This window comes from Schistocerca serialis, chromosome 9, assembly GCF_023864345.2.
Source record: "Schistocerca serialis cubense isolate TAMUIC-IGC-003099 chromosome 9, iqSchSeri2.2, whole genome shotgun sequence".
NCBI lineage: Eukaryota > Metazoa > Arthropoda > Insecta > Orthoptera > Acrididae > Schistocerca > Schistocerca serialis.
Window position 1 is genome coordinate 424,812,968 of NC_064646.1, and position 19,957 is coordinate 424,832,924.

Consider the following 19,957-nt stretch of genomic DNA (forward strand, 5'->3'; position numbering starts at 1 on the left):
TGTAAATCATTTGATTCAGGTACAGGAGACACGTCAAAATTTTGGTAAAGTTTTACCATATACATACAACACCTGATTTTAACAAATGGTACCATAACAATAATACAATATAAAACTGCACATACAATAAAAAACTAACAATTAATTGCAACATCTGATTTTAACAAATGGAATAATAATAATAATATAATTTTGTTACACATACAATAAAAGACTAACAATTAATTACCCCTTACTGAAATTATCATGTCATCCTCTATGAATTCTTCTACTGAATAGTAGCATTTCTCCCACAGAATCTGCTGTAGCCTTATTTTTAGACTCTCTGGCTTCATATTAAATATATTTTTGCCCATTAGTTTGTTATATATTGTCATCCCCATATACTATGGAGTTCGTGCATATAATTTCAAATGGTGTGTGGGTAACATAAAATTATTTTTATTTCTTGTGTTGTATAATTTATTTTATCGCCATACCACGAAATCTTTTATTTGCACTTGGATGCCATTTTATATTTACAGAGCCACCATGGCTTTTACTGTAAGGTACAAACTTTTTGACATCTTTTGTAGTTGGTTACCTCTAATAGAAATACAATACTGCTGAATAAGAGGCCAAGGCAGAGAGTATAGAAAGCAATTTTAAACTGCTTAAGACTGAATGGCTTTGGAGTTTCTTCAGGCAGAGAACAGTGTGTAAATTCAGCTCTTGATGCTTGTTTGTCCCAGTGATTTCGTATTCCAGATTCTGTTAGGTACCAAAGTATCTTCTCCACCTGAAATAATATTTGCACACTGCAATAACTTAATGTTAGCATAATATGCTAACCAACTACTAAGAATTAAGATACTGTATTTTTAGTTGAAACTGTTATTTTCTCGGGCTGATCATAACCTACTTACAAGGTTTGATAGAAAGGTTGGTAAAAACTATGAATATGACATTTTGCAGACAATGTATATTTCCTAAAATAAGTCTTGAGTTCTCTCTCTCACTTTTGCCACTCTTAGAGGCATCTACTGCTGCATTTTGGAACTGGACAAATCAGCCTGATCAGTATTGTCGGCCCCCAGTTTGAAATTTTTATAACCTACCTGGAACATCGTGTCCCTTTTTAATGGCCAGGGACAGTTGCCTAAATGACACTGCAGTAAGCAGATGTATATATCAGCTGGGGAAGTTCTGCAGTGAGTGGAACACATTTTATCTTTCCATTTGATAAACTAAAGGTGTTTTTTCATTGGGTCAAATATTTTGTGTTCTCATATGCCATTTGAGTGGAAGTAAGGGGAAGGCAGTGAGGTTGTCACACTACACATTCATGATTTAAGTGAAGGAATGCTGGAACCAGAGACTTGCAAGTGTCAATGGCCTTGCCACAGTGGTAACACCAGTACCCGTCAGATCATCAAAGTTAAGTGCTGTCAGGCAGGGTTAGCATTTGGATGGATACCATCCACTCTGCCGAACACTGTTGGTAAGCAGAGTGCACACAGTCCTTATGAACTTGTGAGGTAAACTGAAGAGCTGCTTGATTGAGAAGTAGTGGCTCTGGTTTTGTAAAGTGACGTACAGCTGGGAGAGTGGTGTGCTGACCACATATCACTCCATATAAGCATCCAGTGATGCCAGTAGGCTGAAGATGACACAGTGGCCAATCGGTAACATTGGGCCTGCACAGTCTGTTCTCGTGGGGTTTAGTTTTAAAGGCCTACAAGTGAATAGTTGCAGACAATCAAACAATAGAAACTCTAAGTTGGAATATCAACAATATTACAAAAATGAGAGATTACTACTCATGGTAAAGATGACCCATTGAGTTGCAGACAGGCACAACAAAATGACTGTTACATATTATAGCTTTTGGTCAAAGCCTTTTTCAGCAAGGAAAACACACACACATTCAGACAAGCAAGTGCACATCTTGCAACATGACCAATAGCACCAGGAGCATCAACCGATTGGAGCTTTTTGTTCATAATCAATGTTGTTGTTTTACCATAGGCTTTCCCCTCAACAAACACAGAAAAACCATTAAGAAGCAAAGCATGCAAAGGTAAGATCATTGAAGGAATAATTACCTCATCTGTAACTCAGAAAAGACTTTATGTATAAAGTAAGAGACTCAGTGATCCAATTTTCCTAATATGCTTTAAAAAGTATGAAAGATCCTCAAGAAGATGGGAACTAATATAAAACAGATATCTAGCCACCAGCTTATTGTAAACTCAAGTAATACATGTAAAGTGTTTTTGAAAGTAGTCAGTGGAAGTTCAGTAACCAAAGCCAAGTGGGTCTCATCTGATTACCTCCAACTAAATGGTACAAAAATCTCTGAGGCAGAACAGATTAGTGAATATCTTAATAATCTAGTGTCAGGGATCACTATACCAACAGTATCACACAAACTTATATTCCCAGCATTAGGCAGGTCAATATTTTTGACACCAGTAACATTATTAGAAAATCACAGGAGCCACAAAATCATCATTTTCATGTGGATTGATGATATCTCAGATTACTTATTAAAGAAAGTATCTCTAGAAATTGTTACACAACTTTGTAATGTGATCAATATCTCAACATGCAGATGGTGTTTCCCAGAAGTACTAAACATCTTAAAGGTAATTAAAATCTTCAAAAAGGGGGACATTCGTGAGGTACAAACAATTATTGCTATATTTCTGTACTCCCATTTTTATCCGAGATATCTGAGACAGTCATATACAATAGGATAAGAGCATTTCTAGAAAAATGGACTTGTTGACCAAACAACAATTTGGATTTAGGAAAAACAGGGCTGTTGATGGTACACTCTTCATTCAGTTTCCATGATCAAGTTACTAAAACCTTCAATCAAAAGGAAATCTCCTGTTGACTTTTCATTGACCTTAGTATCAGTATTAAAAGAAAAATGAAATGTATTGCAATATCTGTGTAATGCAAGTTTTTCATAACTTTTTCGTGTGTGTACAATTGAATCTTTGGGCAGCAGAATGCTCGTTCCTGTCACAAAAGTGAACCCATTGTGCGTGCGTGTGTGTGTGGAACAACGTTTTTGTAAATCTTATGGACTTTGTAGTCTCTTTTAAAGAAATAATCTGAACAGGTTATGGGCCCAGATCTCTTGTGAACAGCCGCGAAGTAATTGTTTTCTCTCGTAACTTAAATAACGTGAATTTGCCCGTTGTTTGTGTATTGAACGAAAATGGCTGCTGGTGTTGTTGATTACAAAATAAAAGTGAAAAAACTGCACCTAAAGACTGGTATAAGTGGAAATGGCACTTGCCACCACTGTTACAAGCATATGCGCTTGAAGACTTTGTAAACGTTACGTACAAGTACCCTGAATTACCGCACGATACGATCGCGGAAAAAAAGAAGGCACATCAGCAGTGGTTGAAATACAACGTGAAAGCAGCAAGTGCATTGGGAAAATCTGTTGGTGAACACCTGTTCACATGCACTCCCGCAAGTGAAATTTGGGATAGGTTACATGCACGATTCGAACGAAGCCGTACACAGCGTCTGAGCATGTTGGTAGAAGCATGTTTTGGTGTTCAACGTGACGCCAAAGAGGACATTAACACACAAATCTCTAAACTCCAGCAGCTTCTCGTGGATTTGAATAACGAATCACAGAAGCAAAATGAAAATGTTTTGTCTGAAAGAATTTTAAATGGTCCAATTCTCTCTACACTAGGCAAAGAATATGACAATTTCAAGGACCTGTGGGACAGATTCCATCTGAAAATCAAAGTGTGAACCTTTTAATCGAAAAATTGTGCGCAACTGAATTGCGTGATCAAAGTGTGGTTGAACCGGCTGCGATTGTTACAAGCATTTGCCCTAAAAAAAAAATTCAATGAAATAAAAATGATGATATCACTAGTGAAAATTCGAAAAAGAATAGGTCTAATGAACATGCGAAACGAAGACTTCCATGTCACAAATGTGGGCAGGTAGGCCACTGGGCAGCAGCGTGTCCAACGAAACAGATAGATAACATTTGCATCAATCTTTTTGAAAAGAGCTTGGAAAAGAATGTTGCATTTTTATTACATTTTTTTGGTGCTTCAGTCGCAAACTGTGTAGGAATCGACAGTTGTTACTGAGACAGTGGTGCCACAAATCACATCACTGGAAATAAACAATATTTCGTATCAGATACGAAATTCGCCATCCCTGAAAAGATTTCTATTGGGAAATTAGGTGTGAGCAAGTTCGCTCATGGACAGGAAAAATTGAAATGCAGTTGAATAATGCCGGAAAAATCGGTGAATTGAATGAGGTACTTTAGGTTTTTGAAGCGAGTGCTCACTTGTTCTCTGTCAAAGCAGTTGCATAAAGATGTTTTTGCACTAGATTTGATGACCGAAGTGTCGAAATTGAAGACAAAGTGACTGAGCAAATGATGGCTGGTCATGTCAGCCATGGCGTCTATATTCTTGACATACATGTCGTTAAAACAGTACAGCCAGCTCTAGGAAATTTGGTGGCGTCTATATTCTTGACATACATGTCGTTAAAACAGTACAGCCAGCTTAAGTGAATTTGGTGACGTCATCAGATGTGCTGCAAGTTTACCTTGAGAGATTTGGACATCAACAGAAACAACACGTGAAATGCATCTTGAAGCAGACGAACATCAGTGTGGATGGGTGCAAAGAAGAATTCTGTGATGGATGTGCACTCGGAGAAACACATAGACTACCATTCGGGAATAGAATGATTCGACCAATGGTTACAGGTGAACAAATCCATGCTGACATAAATGGACCTATGTCTACAGATTCTCTCGGAAATGCTCGCTATTAGGTATGTTTCAAAGATGATTTTAGCAAGTTCCATACAATTTTCTTTCTTAAGCAGAAAAGTAAAGCCAGCACAGTCCTCGAACAGTTCATGATTGAAGCCAAGACAAATGGTCATGTTATCAAACAGTTCAGGAGTGATGGAAGAAGAGAGTTCGATAACAAGCAAGTCTCGGAATTGCTGGCAAGCACAGTCATAGAGCATTGCATCACTCCACCTTATACACCACAGCAAAATGGTGTTGCAGAAAGAGAAAACCGCACTACTGTGGAGCGTACACATTCTATGTTAAACCCTAGTATATTACCAAATAAACTCTGGGCAGAAGCGTGCAATACTGCTGCATATCTTTTAAGTTTCACTGGGAAGTCCTATACTGAAAATAAACTTCATATGAACTGTAGTATAGATGACCAGTACGCTACCCAGATCATCTGAGAATCTTTGGGACAGAATGTTATGGGCATGTGAATGAGGATTTTCGTTCAAAATTTGATGAAAAAGCTGTGATTAGACATCTGGTGGGGTACGTAAATGACAGAGATGGCCTTTGGGTCTCGATTCCATCTCAAAGAAAACTTGTGCTAAGTAATGATGTAAAATTCAATCCTGAAATTGTATTCAATCTCCATACCAGTGCTACTGAATTTGAAGTTGCTGATGAAGACACTCTTCAACAGAGTCAACCTAATCAGACTTCTGATGAGAAAAAGGAGTCAGAAGATGTCATCCATGATGAGAGAACAGAAAGTGGAAGAAGACTTGGAGACAATGTCAAGTTCCAGAGGATAACATAAAGAGGAAGAAGATTTGGTTATGGTATCAAGTTCTGGAGGAAGTAAAGTTTTGAGTGAGAAACAAAGATGCAAATACGAGAAGAAGAAACCAGAATGGATGACCAGTGGAGATTATGAGTACGTGGCTGGAACTCCTATCATCAGGGACAAGGATCCAAGCCCACATGCAGAAGCTCTGCAGTCTAGTAATAAAAATCAGTAGTGGGAGGCAATTCATGAAGAATTAAAGTCCCTGGATGACAATATTGCTTGGATATTAGTTGAGCATCCAAGTGGTGTACAGGTTTTGCATAATCAATAGGTCTTACAGAAGAAAGCTGCATGGTCGACTTGTGGCCAAAGGGCAAGTACAAAAGCAAGGAATTGACTATGAATAAACTTTCAGTGCTGTCGTGCATTATGATACAATTCGAGCTCTGTTGACAGTGGCTGCTGCAGTGAAATTGGAGCACACTCAGTTTGATGTCAAAGTAGCTTTTCTCAGTGGTGTACTTGAAGAAGACCTGAAGGTTTTGAAGATGGTACTGGGCGTGTTTGTTTGCTGAAGATATGTCGGTATGGTCTCAAACAGGCACCACGTTGTTGGAACAAACATTCCCTAGCCTTCACGATGAAGTCTGGATTTAAAAACAGTGATGCTGATCCGTGTCTCTTTTACCATCGGTGCAACAAGAACTGTCTATATGTTGCAATCCATGTTGATGGTGGTTTAGTTGTGGCCAGCAACAGAGCAGGTATTGAAGTGTTCTTGAAAACGTTGAAACTGGAGTTTCTTTCAACTATAGTGTCTCTCAAAAACTTTTTGGGCATCAAGATAGAGCAAAATGAAGAAGGGTCAATAGCAGTGAACCAAGATACTACACAAAGGAAATTCTGAAAAGATTTGGAATAGCTGACCCTTTTGGAGTTTCTACTCCAGTTGGACGTGAAGAAAATAGTGTCAAAGAAAAGATCACAGCCAAAGTTCTGTATAAAGAGGCAGTGGGTTGTCTGATGACCACAGACTCGCGTCCAGAGATTGCTTTTGCAGTGAACAAAACAGCTAGATCAATGGAAGATCCTACAGCTCAAGACTGGAATAAAGTAAAACGAATTTTTTGGTACTTCAAGAATACAGTGGACTAAGAAATTAAGGTCCAACAACAAAAAGATGTTGAAAGTCTACAGTGATGCTGATTATGCTGGTGACAAGGACACAAAATGTTCAATGACAGGTGTCATCGCAACTATCAGTAATGGGGTTGTATCATGGACCAGTCAATTACAAAAGACGGTAGCAACATCTACTACAGAAGCAGAAATAATATCAGTTAGTGAAGGAGAAAAGGAGCTGATCTGGTTAAAAAGGTTGTTGTATGAAATGATTGGAACTTCCAAACAAGTGAAACCTCCTACACTGTATGTTGACAATGCAAGTACAGTAAAACTGTCCAAAACCCAAACATACCATTGAAAATCAAAGCACATGGGAGTCTGTCACTTCTATACCAGAGAAAGATTCTTGAATGGGAATCTGGAATTAGAACACATTGACAGGACCAACCAGTTAGCTGATCTACTAGCCAAGTCACTGGAAAGGGTAATGCAGAAGATTAAATCCAAGTGAAATTTGGTACTCACCTTTTATTTTTCTTTCGAGCAAGTATCAATATTAAAAGAAAAACGAAAGGTGTTGTAATATCTGTGGAATGCGAATTTTTCATATCTTTATCATATGTGCACAATTGAATATTTGCACAGTTGAATCGAGGGTGCTCGTCTTTGTCACAAAACTAAACCCATTGCGTGTGCTTGTGTAATGGTATATCTGTTATGAAACACGTTTTTGTAAATCTTACGCACTTTGTAGTCAGTTTTAAACTAATATTCTTTAACACTTAGTAAGGCTTTTGATCTCTTTAAACATTAATTGTTGCCAGAGACATATGATATCAGGTATGTAACAAATAATTTGTTTAAATTTTATCTCGCCAACCAAAAGCAAATTATAAAAATTGCAAGTGCTGAATCTATACAAATTTTTCTGTCAATGTCCTGATAAGTTAGGGAGTCCCAAAAGACTAGGTAGTGGGCCCTTCACACTTCCGACTCTATACAATGACCTCTCTCTAAATCTCTCTAATTCTTCTTCTGTGTTGTTTGTAGATGACACTTCCGATTCCAATTGCTTTCAACTCCGCAATTAAAGTTCAAAACTAATGACTACTGAAAGACTACATGGCCAAGATAGCTCATATGTTATTTTATCTACCACAAAATCGTTCTACCTACATAGAACCCTTGCAAATTGATGGCAAAGAAATTGAGCTAGTAGTGGACGTAGAGTTTTTTAGAGTGTGGATCAAGAGTTCACTCCAGTGGGACCACTACAGGGTAAAAAGACTATAGAAGAGCAAATCTATTAAACAGGCTCAGCAGTCTCTGTTGCAGATCTAGGATTCTCAGGCAATTATATGATATAAACACCTTAAAAAGTCTTTATCATGGGCTTGTACACTAAAGAACAGCATATGGCATCCCTTTCTGGGGGTGTTACAGAAAAATTTTCCTCATGCAAAAAAAAGAATAATATAAATAATGTAGAGAGTACTGACACAGTCTGCCCACAACCTATTTTTAAAGAGCTTAATATATTGCCACTCACTTGTATCTAAATTCTAGAGACAGAGCCTGGTGACCCAGAGATTAAACAAAAGTCACAATGGGGTAAAAAATATGGGCAGCCTGCATTTCAACAAACTTTCCTTATCAATTAGAAACTAAGGCATTACCTTTAGGATGAATGTTAACGATTTGCTACTGAGACATACTTTTTATTCTGATGATGACTAGCTGAATAAAAACTTACATTAACTGTTTGAGCTTATACTCTCCCATAAAAGATGTAAATATATAAAATAATAATGAAACATGCTTGCACTCATTTGTAACATGATCTATTGAGATATCACCATGTATATACCATATTTTAGTATGTTAAAATAGACAGAGACTATTACGTCATTCCTCTTCTTAGCCACTCTGTTGCTTTTGGCGCAATATCTGTGCTGAATTTTCATTTGAATTTTAGCCTATTTCGCTGCTACGGATAAATCTTAAGTTAGTGCTGCAGTTAATAAACATCTCCTCTTGTTTGCAAGAGTAATATATGAAACTGTATTTAGAATTTTGTCATAAGCCCCATGTCTTTGTACTTACACAGTATAAGATTTCTGAGCTTGAAATGAAAAAAATTATATGTTTATAAGATTTGTGACTTATTACATTATACAATAATAATTCACCACCATTTTGCATGTTCTAAAGCTATTGAGAATTATTTATGCAGACCACAAAAATACTCACCATATAGGTTAGCTGAAGAACACTACTTTTATAAAAAAAAGACCATGTCATTACTTTTGCTTTTATAAACTATGGTTCAATTTGCAACACTAAAAATTTCACATCCTGAAAGTGGATTGTCCTATTAGCCAGCTATTCTGTCTCATTATGTATTAGTTTTCTCAAATGAATTTTCGTGTGATCTGCCTTTGTGATATTTTCTTTTGTTATGTCAGTGTGTTATCTGCAATGCTTGATTATCATCTTTTCTGCTGTTTGGTGATCTCTTTACTTCAGTACCATGAAATTTCTTCTGCTTTCACTGACAATGTTTCCATATTTAGTAATCATTAATTTCCAATAATTATTTTTCTTTATTTGTCAGTCATCTTTTCTGTATTTGGCAGTGATCACTATACGGCACTACCTTAATGTAGAACTCTGGTCTCTGAGCATACAACTTCTAAGTTCCTGCTGAATCATGTGTTTTGCACTGTCCACCATACTGTTATCATGTAAAAAGTTTTGATTGGTTTGTACATGATTACATATTTCATATCATAAACTCTACATCATGGACTATAACAGTAACTGAAGCAGGGAATTGTCAGATGAGCAGGCTACTGCAATACTGATTGGAAGAGTTTACATAACTAGAATAACTTCTTTTTTCTTACAATACACAAATTTCGCACTCTCTCTTCTTGTTCTGTTCTTACAAATAGTAACAGAAAATGTAGTGCTCCAGAAATATTTCATGTGGTTTGTATCTTTACTGTGTGTACATTGTGAGTTAGTGACAAGTATTTGAAAAACCAATCCTGAAATTTATCAACTTGTATATGTTTCTCTTTTTCTTAAAATAGACCACAGGTAACACCATAAATGCAGATAATTTTCCTGAAAACTTGATATTCAAGACCTGTAACAAAATATATAATGTCACTGCTGCAGCATATGTCAATATGCAATTGACTAACATCATAAATGCTAGTAGGCAATGTATCACTTCCTATACTAATTGTGTAAAATGTATTCCATGTTAGATATAGTTCCTCTAATGTAGACTGGCAATGGCAAGGAAAGTGTTTCTGAAGAAGAGAAATTTATTAACATCGAGTATTGATTTAAGTGTAAGGAAGTAGTTTCTGAAGGTATTTGTATGGAGTGTAGCCAGGTATGGAAGTGAAACATGGACGATAAATAGTTTAGACAAGACGAGAATAGAAGCTTTCAAAATGTGGTGCTACAGAATAATGTTGAAGATTAGATGGGTAGGTCACATAACTAATGAGGAGGTATTGAACAGAATTGGAGAGGAGAGAAATTTGTGGCACAACTTGCCTAGAAGAAGGGATCAGTTGGTAGGGAATATTCTGAGGCATCAAGAGATCACCAACTTAGTATTGAAGGGCAGTGTGGAGGGTAAAAATCGTAGAGGGGGACCAGGAGATGAATACATTAAACAGATTCAGAAGGATGTAGGTTGCAGTAGATACTGGGAGATGAAAAGGCTTGCACAGGATAGAGTTGCATGGAGAGCTGCATCAAGCCAGTCTCTCGAGTGAAGACCACAACAACAACAACAATGATGAACATTCATTTCTGTTAAATAAATCAGTTTTCACTGGTAAAATACTGTCATGTTTGTACTGTTTGTACTGCTCGTTCTGTACAGAAACCAGATGGCGGTTATAAGAGTCAGGGGGCGTGAAAGGGAAGCAGTGGTTGGGAAGGGAGTGAGACAGGGTTGTAGCCTATCCCCGATGTTATTCAATTTGTATATTGAGCAAGCACTAAAGGCAACAAAAGAAAAATTCAAAGTACGAATTAAAATCCATGGAGAAGAAATAAAAACTTTGAGGTTCGCCGATGACATTGTAATTCTGTCAGAGACAGCAAAGGACTTGGAAGAACAGATGAACGGAATGGACAGTGTCTTGAAAGGAGGATATAAGATGAACATCAACAAAAGCAAAACGAGGATAATGCAATGTAGTCGAATTAAATCGGGTGGTGCTGCAGGAACTAGATTAGGAAATGAGACTCTTAAAGTAGTAAATGAGTTTTGCTATTTGGGGAGCAAAATAACTGATGATGGTCGAAGTAGAGAGGATATAAAATGTTGACTGGCAATGGCAAGGAAAGCGTTTCTTAAGAAGAGAAATTTGTTAACATCGAGTATTAATTTAAGTGTCAGGAAGTCGTTTCTGAAAGTATTTGTATGGAGTGTAGCCATGTATGGAAGTGAAACGTGGACGATAAATAGTTTAGACAAGAAGAGAATAGAAGCTTTCAAAATGTGGTGCTACAGAATAATGCTGAAGATTAGATGGGTAGATCACATAACTAACGATGAGGTATTGAACAGAATTGGAGAGGAGAGAAATTTGTGGCACAACTTGACTAGAAGAAGGGATCAGTTGGTAGGGAATATTCTGAGGCATCAAGGGCTCACCAATTTATTATTGGAGGGTAAAAATCGTAGAGGGAGACCAAGAGATGAATACACTAAACAGATTCAGAAGGATGTAGGTTGCAGTAGGTACTGGGAGATGAAGAACCTTGCACAAGATGGAGTAGCTTGGAGAGCTGCATCAAACCAATCTCTGGACTGAAGACCACAACAACAACAACTCCTCTTGAACGTTATTAAAACAATTAACCATAAAGACAGTGACATTCAACAAATGATGTGATGCAGAGGTATATTACAAGATATTTCTAGTCATTGTTTTACAATGTTTGAACTCTTACTTAGCATATAGGAAACAGAGAGCAGTTATAACTTCAAATTCAAGGAATTACTCATCAAACTAGAAAATAATTTCCCAAGGAGTCCCGTCCCACAGTGTTCAATATTGGGCACTCTCTGCTACTTTTCTATGTAAATGGACAACCACTTGCTACTGATGTTCATTCATTTTTATCTGTTGATGATAAACCAGTTCTAATTTAAAGTCAAGTACCTGAAAGAATGACAGAAAATCTCAAAAATACTCTAGAGTATGGAGATATATACTCTAGAGTATGGAGATTTGCTAATTAACAATAACATAAAAATTTACAAATAAATGAACTTGAAATAAATGGGACTGAAACCAAATGTCTTCTGATGGTAAATGAAAGTGATGACAAAGTTAAGCATCTTATTGACAAATAATGCAAAGATTTAGTAATTCATAATAGGCTAAATGAAAGGCAATTAGTTTAACATTAATGTGAGTAATGTTAACATGTAATGTGAATAGGCAAATAAAGTGAAGGTTGTTAAAGCAAGGAGGGCTGTTGCTAAATTGCCAGCATTTGAAATCTACAAATTGTTAGAAGTTAAAGATGAGGTAACAGCGTGATGAATGCAGAAAGAATTTTTGAGGAGGACAGTGTAGTAAATAACCTGAAAAAAGTAATGTGCAGTACAAATATGCAAAAATTAATGTTCAAGGTATGTGCACAGACATTAGTTTTTAATGTGTTTACCTGCACAAAGGGAATGTACTCGCTGGGAATCATATGTTCTGAAATTTTGTTGTATTTTGCTCTAGTCTCGCAAATGTTCTGAAAGGTTAATGCTGCTCCTCAATCAGTAAAGCAAAACTAGATGGAAGGGTAGATTAATTGTGACTCCATCATAAATTTGGGGATTACTGCTATTTAGTGAATTCATTATGTATCAATAATGCTTCTTTCCTGAATCACTCAATCTCTTTTACTGTGCTGTCAATAGCTTATAACTGGGCAGTAATCACCTCCAATTTTGCAGAAATTTAGGTATAGAAAGATATGTATAAATGATAAAATTTGTTGTCTGGCAGGTGTAACATTTAGTTAGTGATAAACAATATGAACATAAAAGAACAGAAGCCTGTACAGTATGATAAATTTTGATAGACTTGATGATATGCTGTTTTGTTTTTGCGTACAGTAGAGATGCGAATTTTGTGTTGATAATAAAACATTTATTTCAGCCAAAAGGTAGGTAAATTTTAAAAATCGAATTATAAAATATGTCAGAATATAAGAGAATGTTGAAACATTTAGAATAAATGTTGAAAATATAAAGTAAACAGCATATGCATGGCCCAATAAAAGTAGATGTAGCAACAGAAAGAAAGAACATTTCCAGATTAGATTAGATTAGATTAGTTTTTCATTCCATAGATCTGTGCTGAGGAGATCCTTGTGGATGTGGAACATGTCAATAATTATTTTTTTTTTTAAGCTGAAATAACAATACTAATAGTATGAATATATACAATAGATCATTTGTTTCTATTAAAAAATTGACAGAGTAGAAGGAGTTGGCCACTAGTAAGTCTTTTAGGCTCCTTTTAAACTGATCTTTATTTGTAACTAAATTTTTTTGTTTGCTGGCCAATTATTGAAGATGAGTGTTTCTGAGTAGTGGACAGTGGACCCCTTTTTGAACTAAAGTAAGTGTTTTTAATTCCTTGTGCAGATCATTTTTGTTCCTGATATTGTATTTATGAACTGAGCTGTTTGTTGAAAAGGAGATATATTATTTAGGACAAATTTCATTAAGGAGTAAATATACTGAGAGGCAGTAGTTAGTATACCCAGTTCTTTGAAGAGGTTTCTACAGGACATCCATGAATTTACTTCACAAATAATACGTATTACATGCTTTTGGACTCTGAAAACTTTTGTTTGACTTGAAGAGTTACCCCAAAATATTATACCATATGACATTATGGAATGAAAGTAGGCAAAGTATGCAAGCTTTTTCATTTTTATATCACCTATGTCAGCTAATACCGAATTACAAATACAGATTTGTTAAGACGTTTCTGCAGTTCTGTGGTGTGCTCCTCCCATCTGAATTTATTATCAAGTTGTAATCCCAGAAATTGAAGACTGTCAACCTCTTCTATCTACTCTTGTTCATACTTTATGCATATGCTGGGTGGAAACCTCTTACAGGTTCTGAATTGGATATAGTGAGTCTTTTCAATGTCAGTGAGTTGGCTTTAAACCATTTATTAATATCCATGAAAATACCATTAGTAGATCTTTGTAGAACTACACTCAACATAGACACTCAATAGATGGTTTAGAGTGACTGGCTAAACATGTGAAAGTCTATCAACCTGTCTATCAACCTAAAGTGAAACTGATGTAATTTTTCATGGAAAAAGTCTATCTTTAGTTGAAATGTGTCATATTACAGTCTTTCAAGCATTACTAAAGAAAAACAAAGTGAATATAGTTGTCTATATTAATGTATGTGGAATAAAGAAAATGTTTATTTGTGTATTGCCCTTCAGGGCTCAGTTCAGAATAACATGTTAACATAAAGTGAAGTAATAATTTCAGTAATTGGTATTTTGTCCGTTGTATTATAGAAAATAGAGATTTTCTTGTAACATTATGGTTTGTTATTGTGGAATGTAGTTCTTTAGAGTTATTATTTCTACATTAAGCAAAGCAGGTTTTTATTTATTTGTTGGATGAAGTAATGAGTTAGTGACAAAGTATAAGGAAATAATGAAATAATGGGCATGTCTCTGATGGAATCTGACGTGTTTTCAACTGTCTGACTAATAATGTAATTTGTGGTGTGATAGAAGAGAAAATTGTGATGTCAGTGTGATATTGAAAAAATTGACAAAGAATAAAATTCAAGAATAATACAGGCAAATCTTCATCAGTTTTTTCATCATCAGTAACCCATAACATTATAAATCAAAATTTCAGCCACGAGAATTAACCACTAGATGCAATAACTGCAGCCAACAACAAGAAGAGAAAATGAAGATATGTAAAACGTATTTCTATTGTAAATCTTATGCCTCTCAAAACTTTTGAAACTAATGAAGACACTAAGAAAAATTTAATAGTGATATGTGGGAGGGTAAGATCACAAGTAATTACAGGTAGTGAGGAAACAGTAATTGTAAATAATGAGCATTATTAGGTGAAATAGGGATGTTTAATTTTTTATCTATGCACTTCTCTATTAAATATAGTTCATTAGATAAACTGTTTGATGAGAGTAGATGTTATAGAAGTAATTAAGTGTATCTATGTCAAGGTGAATATCATTTTGACAAGGAGAAATATCTACACAGGAAGAGGCAACACTTGGTACTATGCTTGTAATATATGCCACTTTCAACAAAAATTGAGTAGTATATTAATACTTTTACACTATATCAAAATACAAATATATTTGCTGCTTAATGTATTTTCAGTAATAGCAGAAGTTGCTATTTTCATCTTTGGTACTTACGGTTTTAAGTGAATATGCATAAAAAGAAAATATGCCAAATGGGTAACTATGAGGGCTGAATGAAAAGTGATGCCTACACCTTCATTAAGTAGGTTTGGATGTGAATATTTTAATAAATCAAACACAAAAATAATCCTTAGAATGTGATCTTTAATTACCAATATTCACTTTTCCACATGATTACCAGCCAATTGGATACATTTCAGCCAATGTTGAACAAGTTTTCTGAAGCTGGCATGGAAGAAGTTGACACCCTTTTTCTGCAACCACAGTCTCACAGTTCTCTCAATGTCTTCATCAGAAGCATAATGACGTTCCCACAGATTGTCTTTCATTATCAGGAACAGATGGAAGTCAGATGGTGCTAAATCTGGACAGTATGGAGGATGCCGTACGGTGATGAGGTTCAGTCTCTGAAGTTCTGCTGTGATGGCACATGAAGTATGTGGTTTGGCATTGTCATGCTGCAGGAAGACATTTCCCTTTTCCTTTTGGACCCTTGTTAGCTGTTGTTTCAGAGTTTTCAGTGTTATGATGTAATGCTCTGAATTTTTTGTTGTTCCATGATCAAGGAAATCAACATGGATATCACCATTGTGTCCCAGAACACTGTGGTCAAGATTTTTCCAGCTGAAGGCTGCGTCTTGACTTTCTTTTTCTGGGGCGAGTCTTTGTGTCGATATTCCACAGACTGACATTTCGTCTCTGGGTCGTAATAGTGCACCCATGTTTCATCTCCTGTCACAGTTGGATGGAGAAAGGTGCCACCTTCATTCTCATAATGTGAGAGGAGTTCCTGGCAATTTTCAAGTCTGTGAGCTTTCATTTCAGGAGTCAGCATCCAGGGTACCCATCATGCACAAATCTTCTGATAGCTAAGCAAAGTAATAATGTTACCCTCACATTCTTGTGGAATCCTGATTGTTCTTGCAGTTTCTTTCTAAATGATACAACAATTGTCCCAAATCAATCTGTCAACATTTTGGTTGTGAAACTCGGTGGTTGATGTCACAGGATGTCCAACTCTTTGTTTGTAATGCAGGTCAGATGTTCCCACCTCAGAATCTTCAAACTTACTCACCCAATGATGCACAGTGCGCAGCACAGTCACCATAAACTGCTTTCATTCTCTGATGACTCTCCTTTGGGGTGACACTTTCCGCTGTCAAGAATTCAATGACTGCATGTTGCTTAAATCACATTGACCGATGTCTGCGCAGGGTTCCATACTTTACACTGTAACAACACAACCGTTCAGTGCTAAGGCTTCCCGCCAACTGGAGCTGTAGAGAAGAGGCTACAGAACAAGCCAGTACCTGCTGTATACCAATGCTGCCAACTGTTGAAGAGTTACGAAGGTGGATGCATTACTTTACAGTCAACCCTCATAGTTGCACCACACAACATTCTGATAGCATTTAACAGTGATGCAGGTAGTAATTTTGGAAATTGCTAAGTAACATTTTGAAAATTTTACTGGAATTTGACTTCTGGATTCAGTAAGATGAGTGTTATAGTTTGAGCAAATTTGCCAGATAACATGAAATAGCTTCCTTTCCCTTAGCTTGATATGATTATTAGAAGTGTAATATTATGCAAGTGTAGGAAGACATCATTTTTCCATTCATTAGACAATCTTGTAAATGTGCTTATTGGTCTGTTAGGTTAACTATATGTATTTCTAGTATGTAATAAATTTTTGACAAGATTAGATAAATGTGTATTACATGTAGGTTAAAATTTGTATATATTTATGAATGTAGATTATTGTGTGCATATTTTTCATGGAAAAGCTTGCTGAGCACTACAGAGAGCTTGAAAATTGAAAGTCAACACACTGTCTGGGCGGTGGTAGACTACTAAATGAAATACATTTGAGAAATTCAACCACTATGTCAGGGAAGTCTATGACTTATGTGGAGAGAAAAAACTGAAAGTTCAAATTTTCCAAAAATACTGTACAAATTGTTTCATGTTGAAAGAATTTAGTATACATACTGACAAAGAAGTAATGTATAAAATGTGTACATATGTAATAATACAAATTTATATTCTGATTCTCCACTAATCTGTGGTTTATGTTAGAACTCATGTCATGACAGTGTCTAGACACTGGATTTCATAGTCAGCTATTTGGAGATATGTGTATCTATAACTCAATGTGTGGGTTATGTGAGACAGCAGACGGATTCTACCTATCTATTATGTTTTTCTACTCCCACAAATAGCAAATTTTTTTCACTAATTTTCAATGTGTTTATCTGTTAGTATGAATCACTTACATACAGCTATTCCAATGCCACTGGTGTAATTCCCTGTTATTAGGCCACTCATATTTAAAAGTTAAAACTAACTGATGTCTGTAGTATCATTCGCTACACATAAAACATCATGAGTTCATCAAGTTAGCTAGAAAAAGTGACCTACACCAAATGAAAGTTACGCATTCCCACTTTCCAGTAATGTAAGTTACATTATCCTAGACTATTTTCTACAATAACTCAACTTAAAGATCTTAAGCATCCCCATGTTTTATTTCACATTTTGTCAAAACTACTGTTAGGTTCTGAATTTTGATTATATATGTTTGTTACCTTAAATTTTCTGAATAAAGTAACATTTAGCATTGATTGATTAACTCACTAATTAACAATGTCATACAATTCAGTCTAATTTGCAATTTTCATTTAAAACAGGCAGCTTTCATCATGTAAGGATAATTGTATCACATATATTTTGACATTTCTGACAAACAACATTTTTAATAACTCAGAATCACATTGTTTCCTGTAGTTTTTTAAGTCAAAATCACGTTAGTTCCTGTATATCATCAAAAACGGTAAAAGCCAACACAGCCAGTTTTCAAAACAACAGTTTGTTCTTATGTCCATCTATAAGTACCAGAAGGAATACTGACAATACAGGAAAAGATAGACCACTACTTACTGTAAATAAGGCACATTAAGCTGCAGACAGGTACAACTAAAAGATGCTTACATAAAGCTTTCAGCCACAGCCTTCACCAGCAAAAGAGAAACACACACCATTCACACATACAATCAACACATGTACACATGACCACTTACTCCAGTAACTCACACGAGAATGATGGATACAAGCAGCAATCCGGAGGGAGACAGGGAAGGGGAAGGGATAGTACTGTACAGGTGGAGGGAGAGACAAACACTGTCTGGTGGAGTGTGCAGAGACTAGAATGCCAACAGGAGTTGCATCAGGAGGTTGTGGAGGGAGTTGGGGAAAAAGGAAGCAGAAAAGGAAACTTTAAGTGATTACAGCACCTGTAATCAAGACTCATTTGGCGTTTTATCTGTTGTGATTAACAAGTACTGGTAAATGTTATTTTCACTGAAGTGAGTCATTGTTTGACACATTAATGCTAATTATGGACTGTAATAATTGAGCTAACAACATGTAATCTATTTTCAATTACTACAGAACAGTGACAAGAAGCAAATTCCACTAAATTTTATGTAAATATGAACTTTTTTTTGGTTTCACAGAGAACAGTGAGCTTCACCTCTGGATGGTGACTGTTATGTACTTTGCAATCTGATCTGGATATTTGCACTAATAATCTGTTCATAATATATAAACTGGTCACTGTGCTTAATAATTGACTTTGAAAGAAAAAAATGTGTGTGTTGATGACATATGAAATATGGTATTTCATAAATCTTTGAGAAAACACCATTACAAACTCATTTAAACTTTGAGCTTGGAGAAATCAACATTGGTGCTAACAAAGAAGAGACTATGAAATCTAGGTCAGTTCCATCACACTGTCCATGATATTTCTCTCATTAATAACTTGAATGTGTAAAACATCTCTATGAACTTCTTTGACTGTTTCAAGCGTAAACTGTATTTTACTAGATTGCACTTCATAAATGTGTTTGTAACCTGTGGCACATTGAATATTTATGGTGAATGATGCAGGTAATTATGCTCAACTGATTTTGATCCTATAAACTGCAGTTTTTGGATGAAGAGTTTCACAATGAGTGTTGTCACTGTAATTGCCACTGAATATGTGGGTTGATTTGGCTTTTTGTGAAACATAAACAACAGAATCAAGAAACTGATCATTATCCCAAAAACCCATTTCACATTTAATAAATATGTGAAGTAAGTGACTCTAGTGACAGTGGTATTGTTTCCATTACTGTTTAACTTCATTTAATACCCAAAAAGGATTTACAGTTTCAAAACAAACACTATGGAGAAGATGAGGCTCAAACCAGGTTAGTACCATCACACCATCTCCCTCTTTCCTGTTATGTATAAGATATTCACAAAAATAATCACGAGTCACATAGGAGAACCATGAACAGCTTCAATCAAACTTCATCAAGATAGTGAGAAATTAAATATTGAGAGAAACTTTCAAAATTAATTCACTGGTTGCAAATTCCTTCGTATTGGCTATATTAGGCATAGACCTTATATCCAATAGAGACATATTAAAATTTGTACCAGAGCAGGACTCAAACCTGAACTGCCCACTTATTGCAAGTAGTTACCTTAACCCCTTCGGGTATCCACGCATACTCTAAGGACTGACCCCAACTTCCATATGTCATACTGTCTACATCCTCATATCATAGTCAACTAATTTCATCACCTAATGCTCACAACAGGGATAATAAGACAAAGAGGGATTGAGACAAATGCTGTATTCTAATCCTCCCCATTCAGCCTGGCAAACTGTGGCTTGTGTATCTGTAGTGGCAAGAACTCCCTTGCCCAG

General features: G+C 35.9%; 1 protein-coding gene across 1 annotated transcript in view; it reads right to left on the reverse strand.

The window, feature by feature from the left end:
- Nucleotides 1-234: 234 nt before the first annotated feature.
- Nucleotides 235-19,957, reverse strand: part of LOC126419102 (uncharacterized) — a 152,099-nt gene continuing 132,376 nt past the window's right edge. The window contains exon 7 of the mRNA XM_050086199.1: nucleotides 235-778. Within this exon, the coding sequence (XP_049942156.1) occupies nucleotides 539-778 (240 nt within the window). The 3' untranslated portion in view covers nucleotides 235-538. The remainder of the gene's footprint in view (nucleotides 779-19,957) is intronic.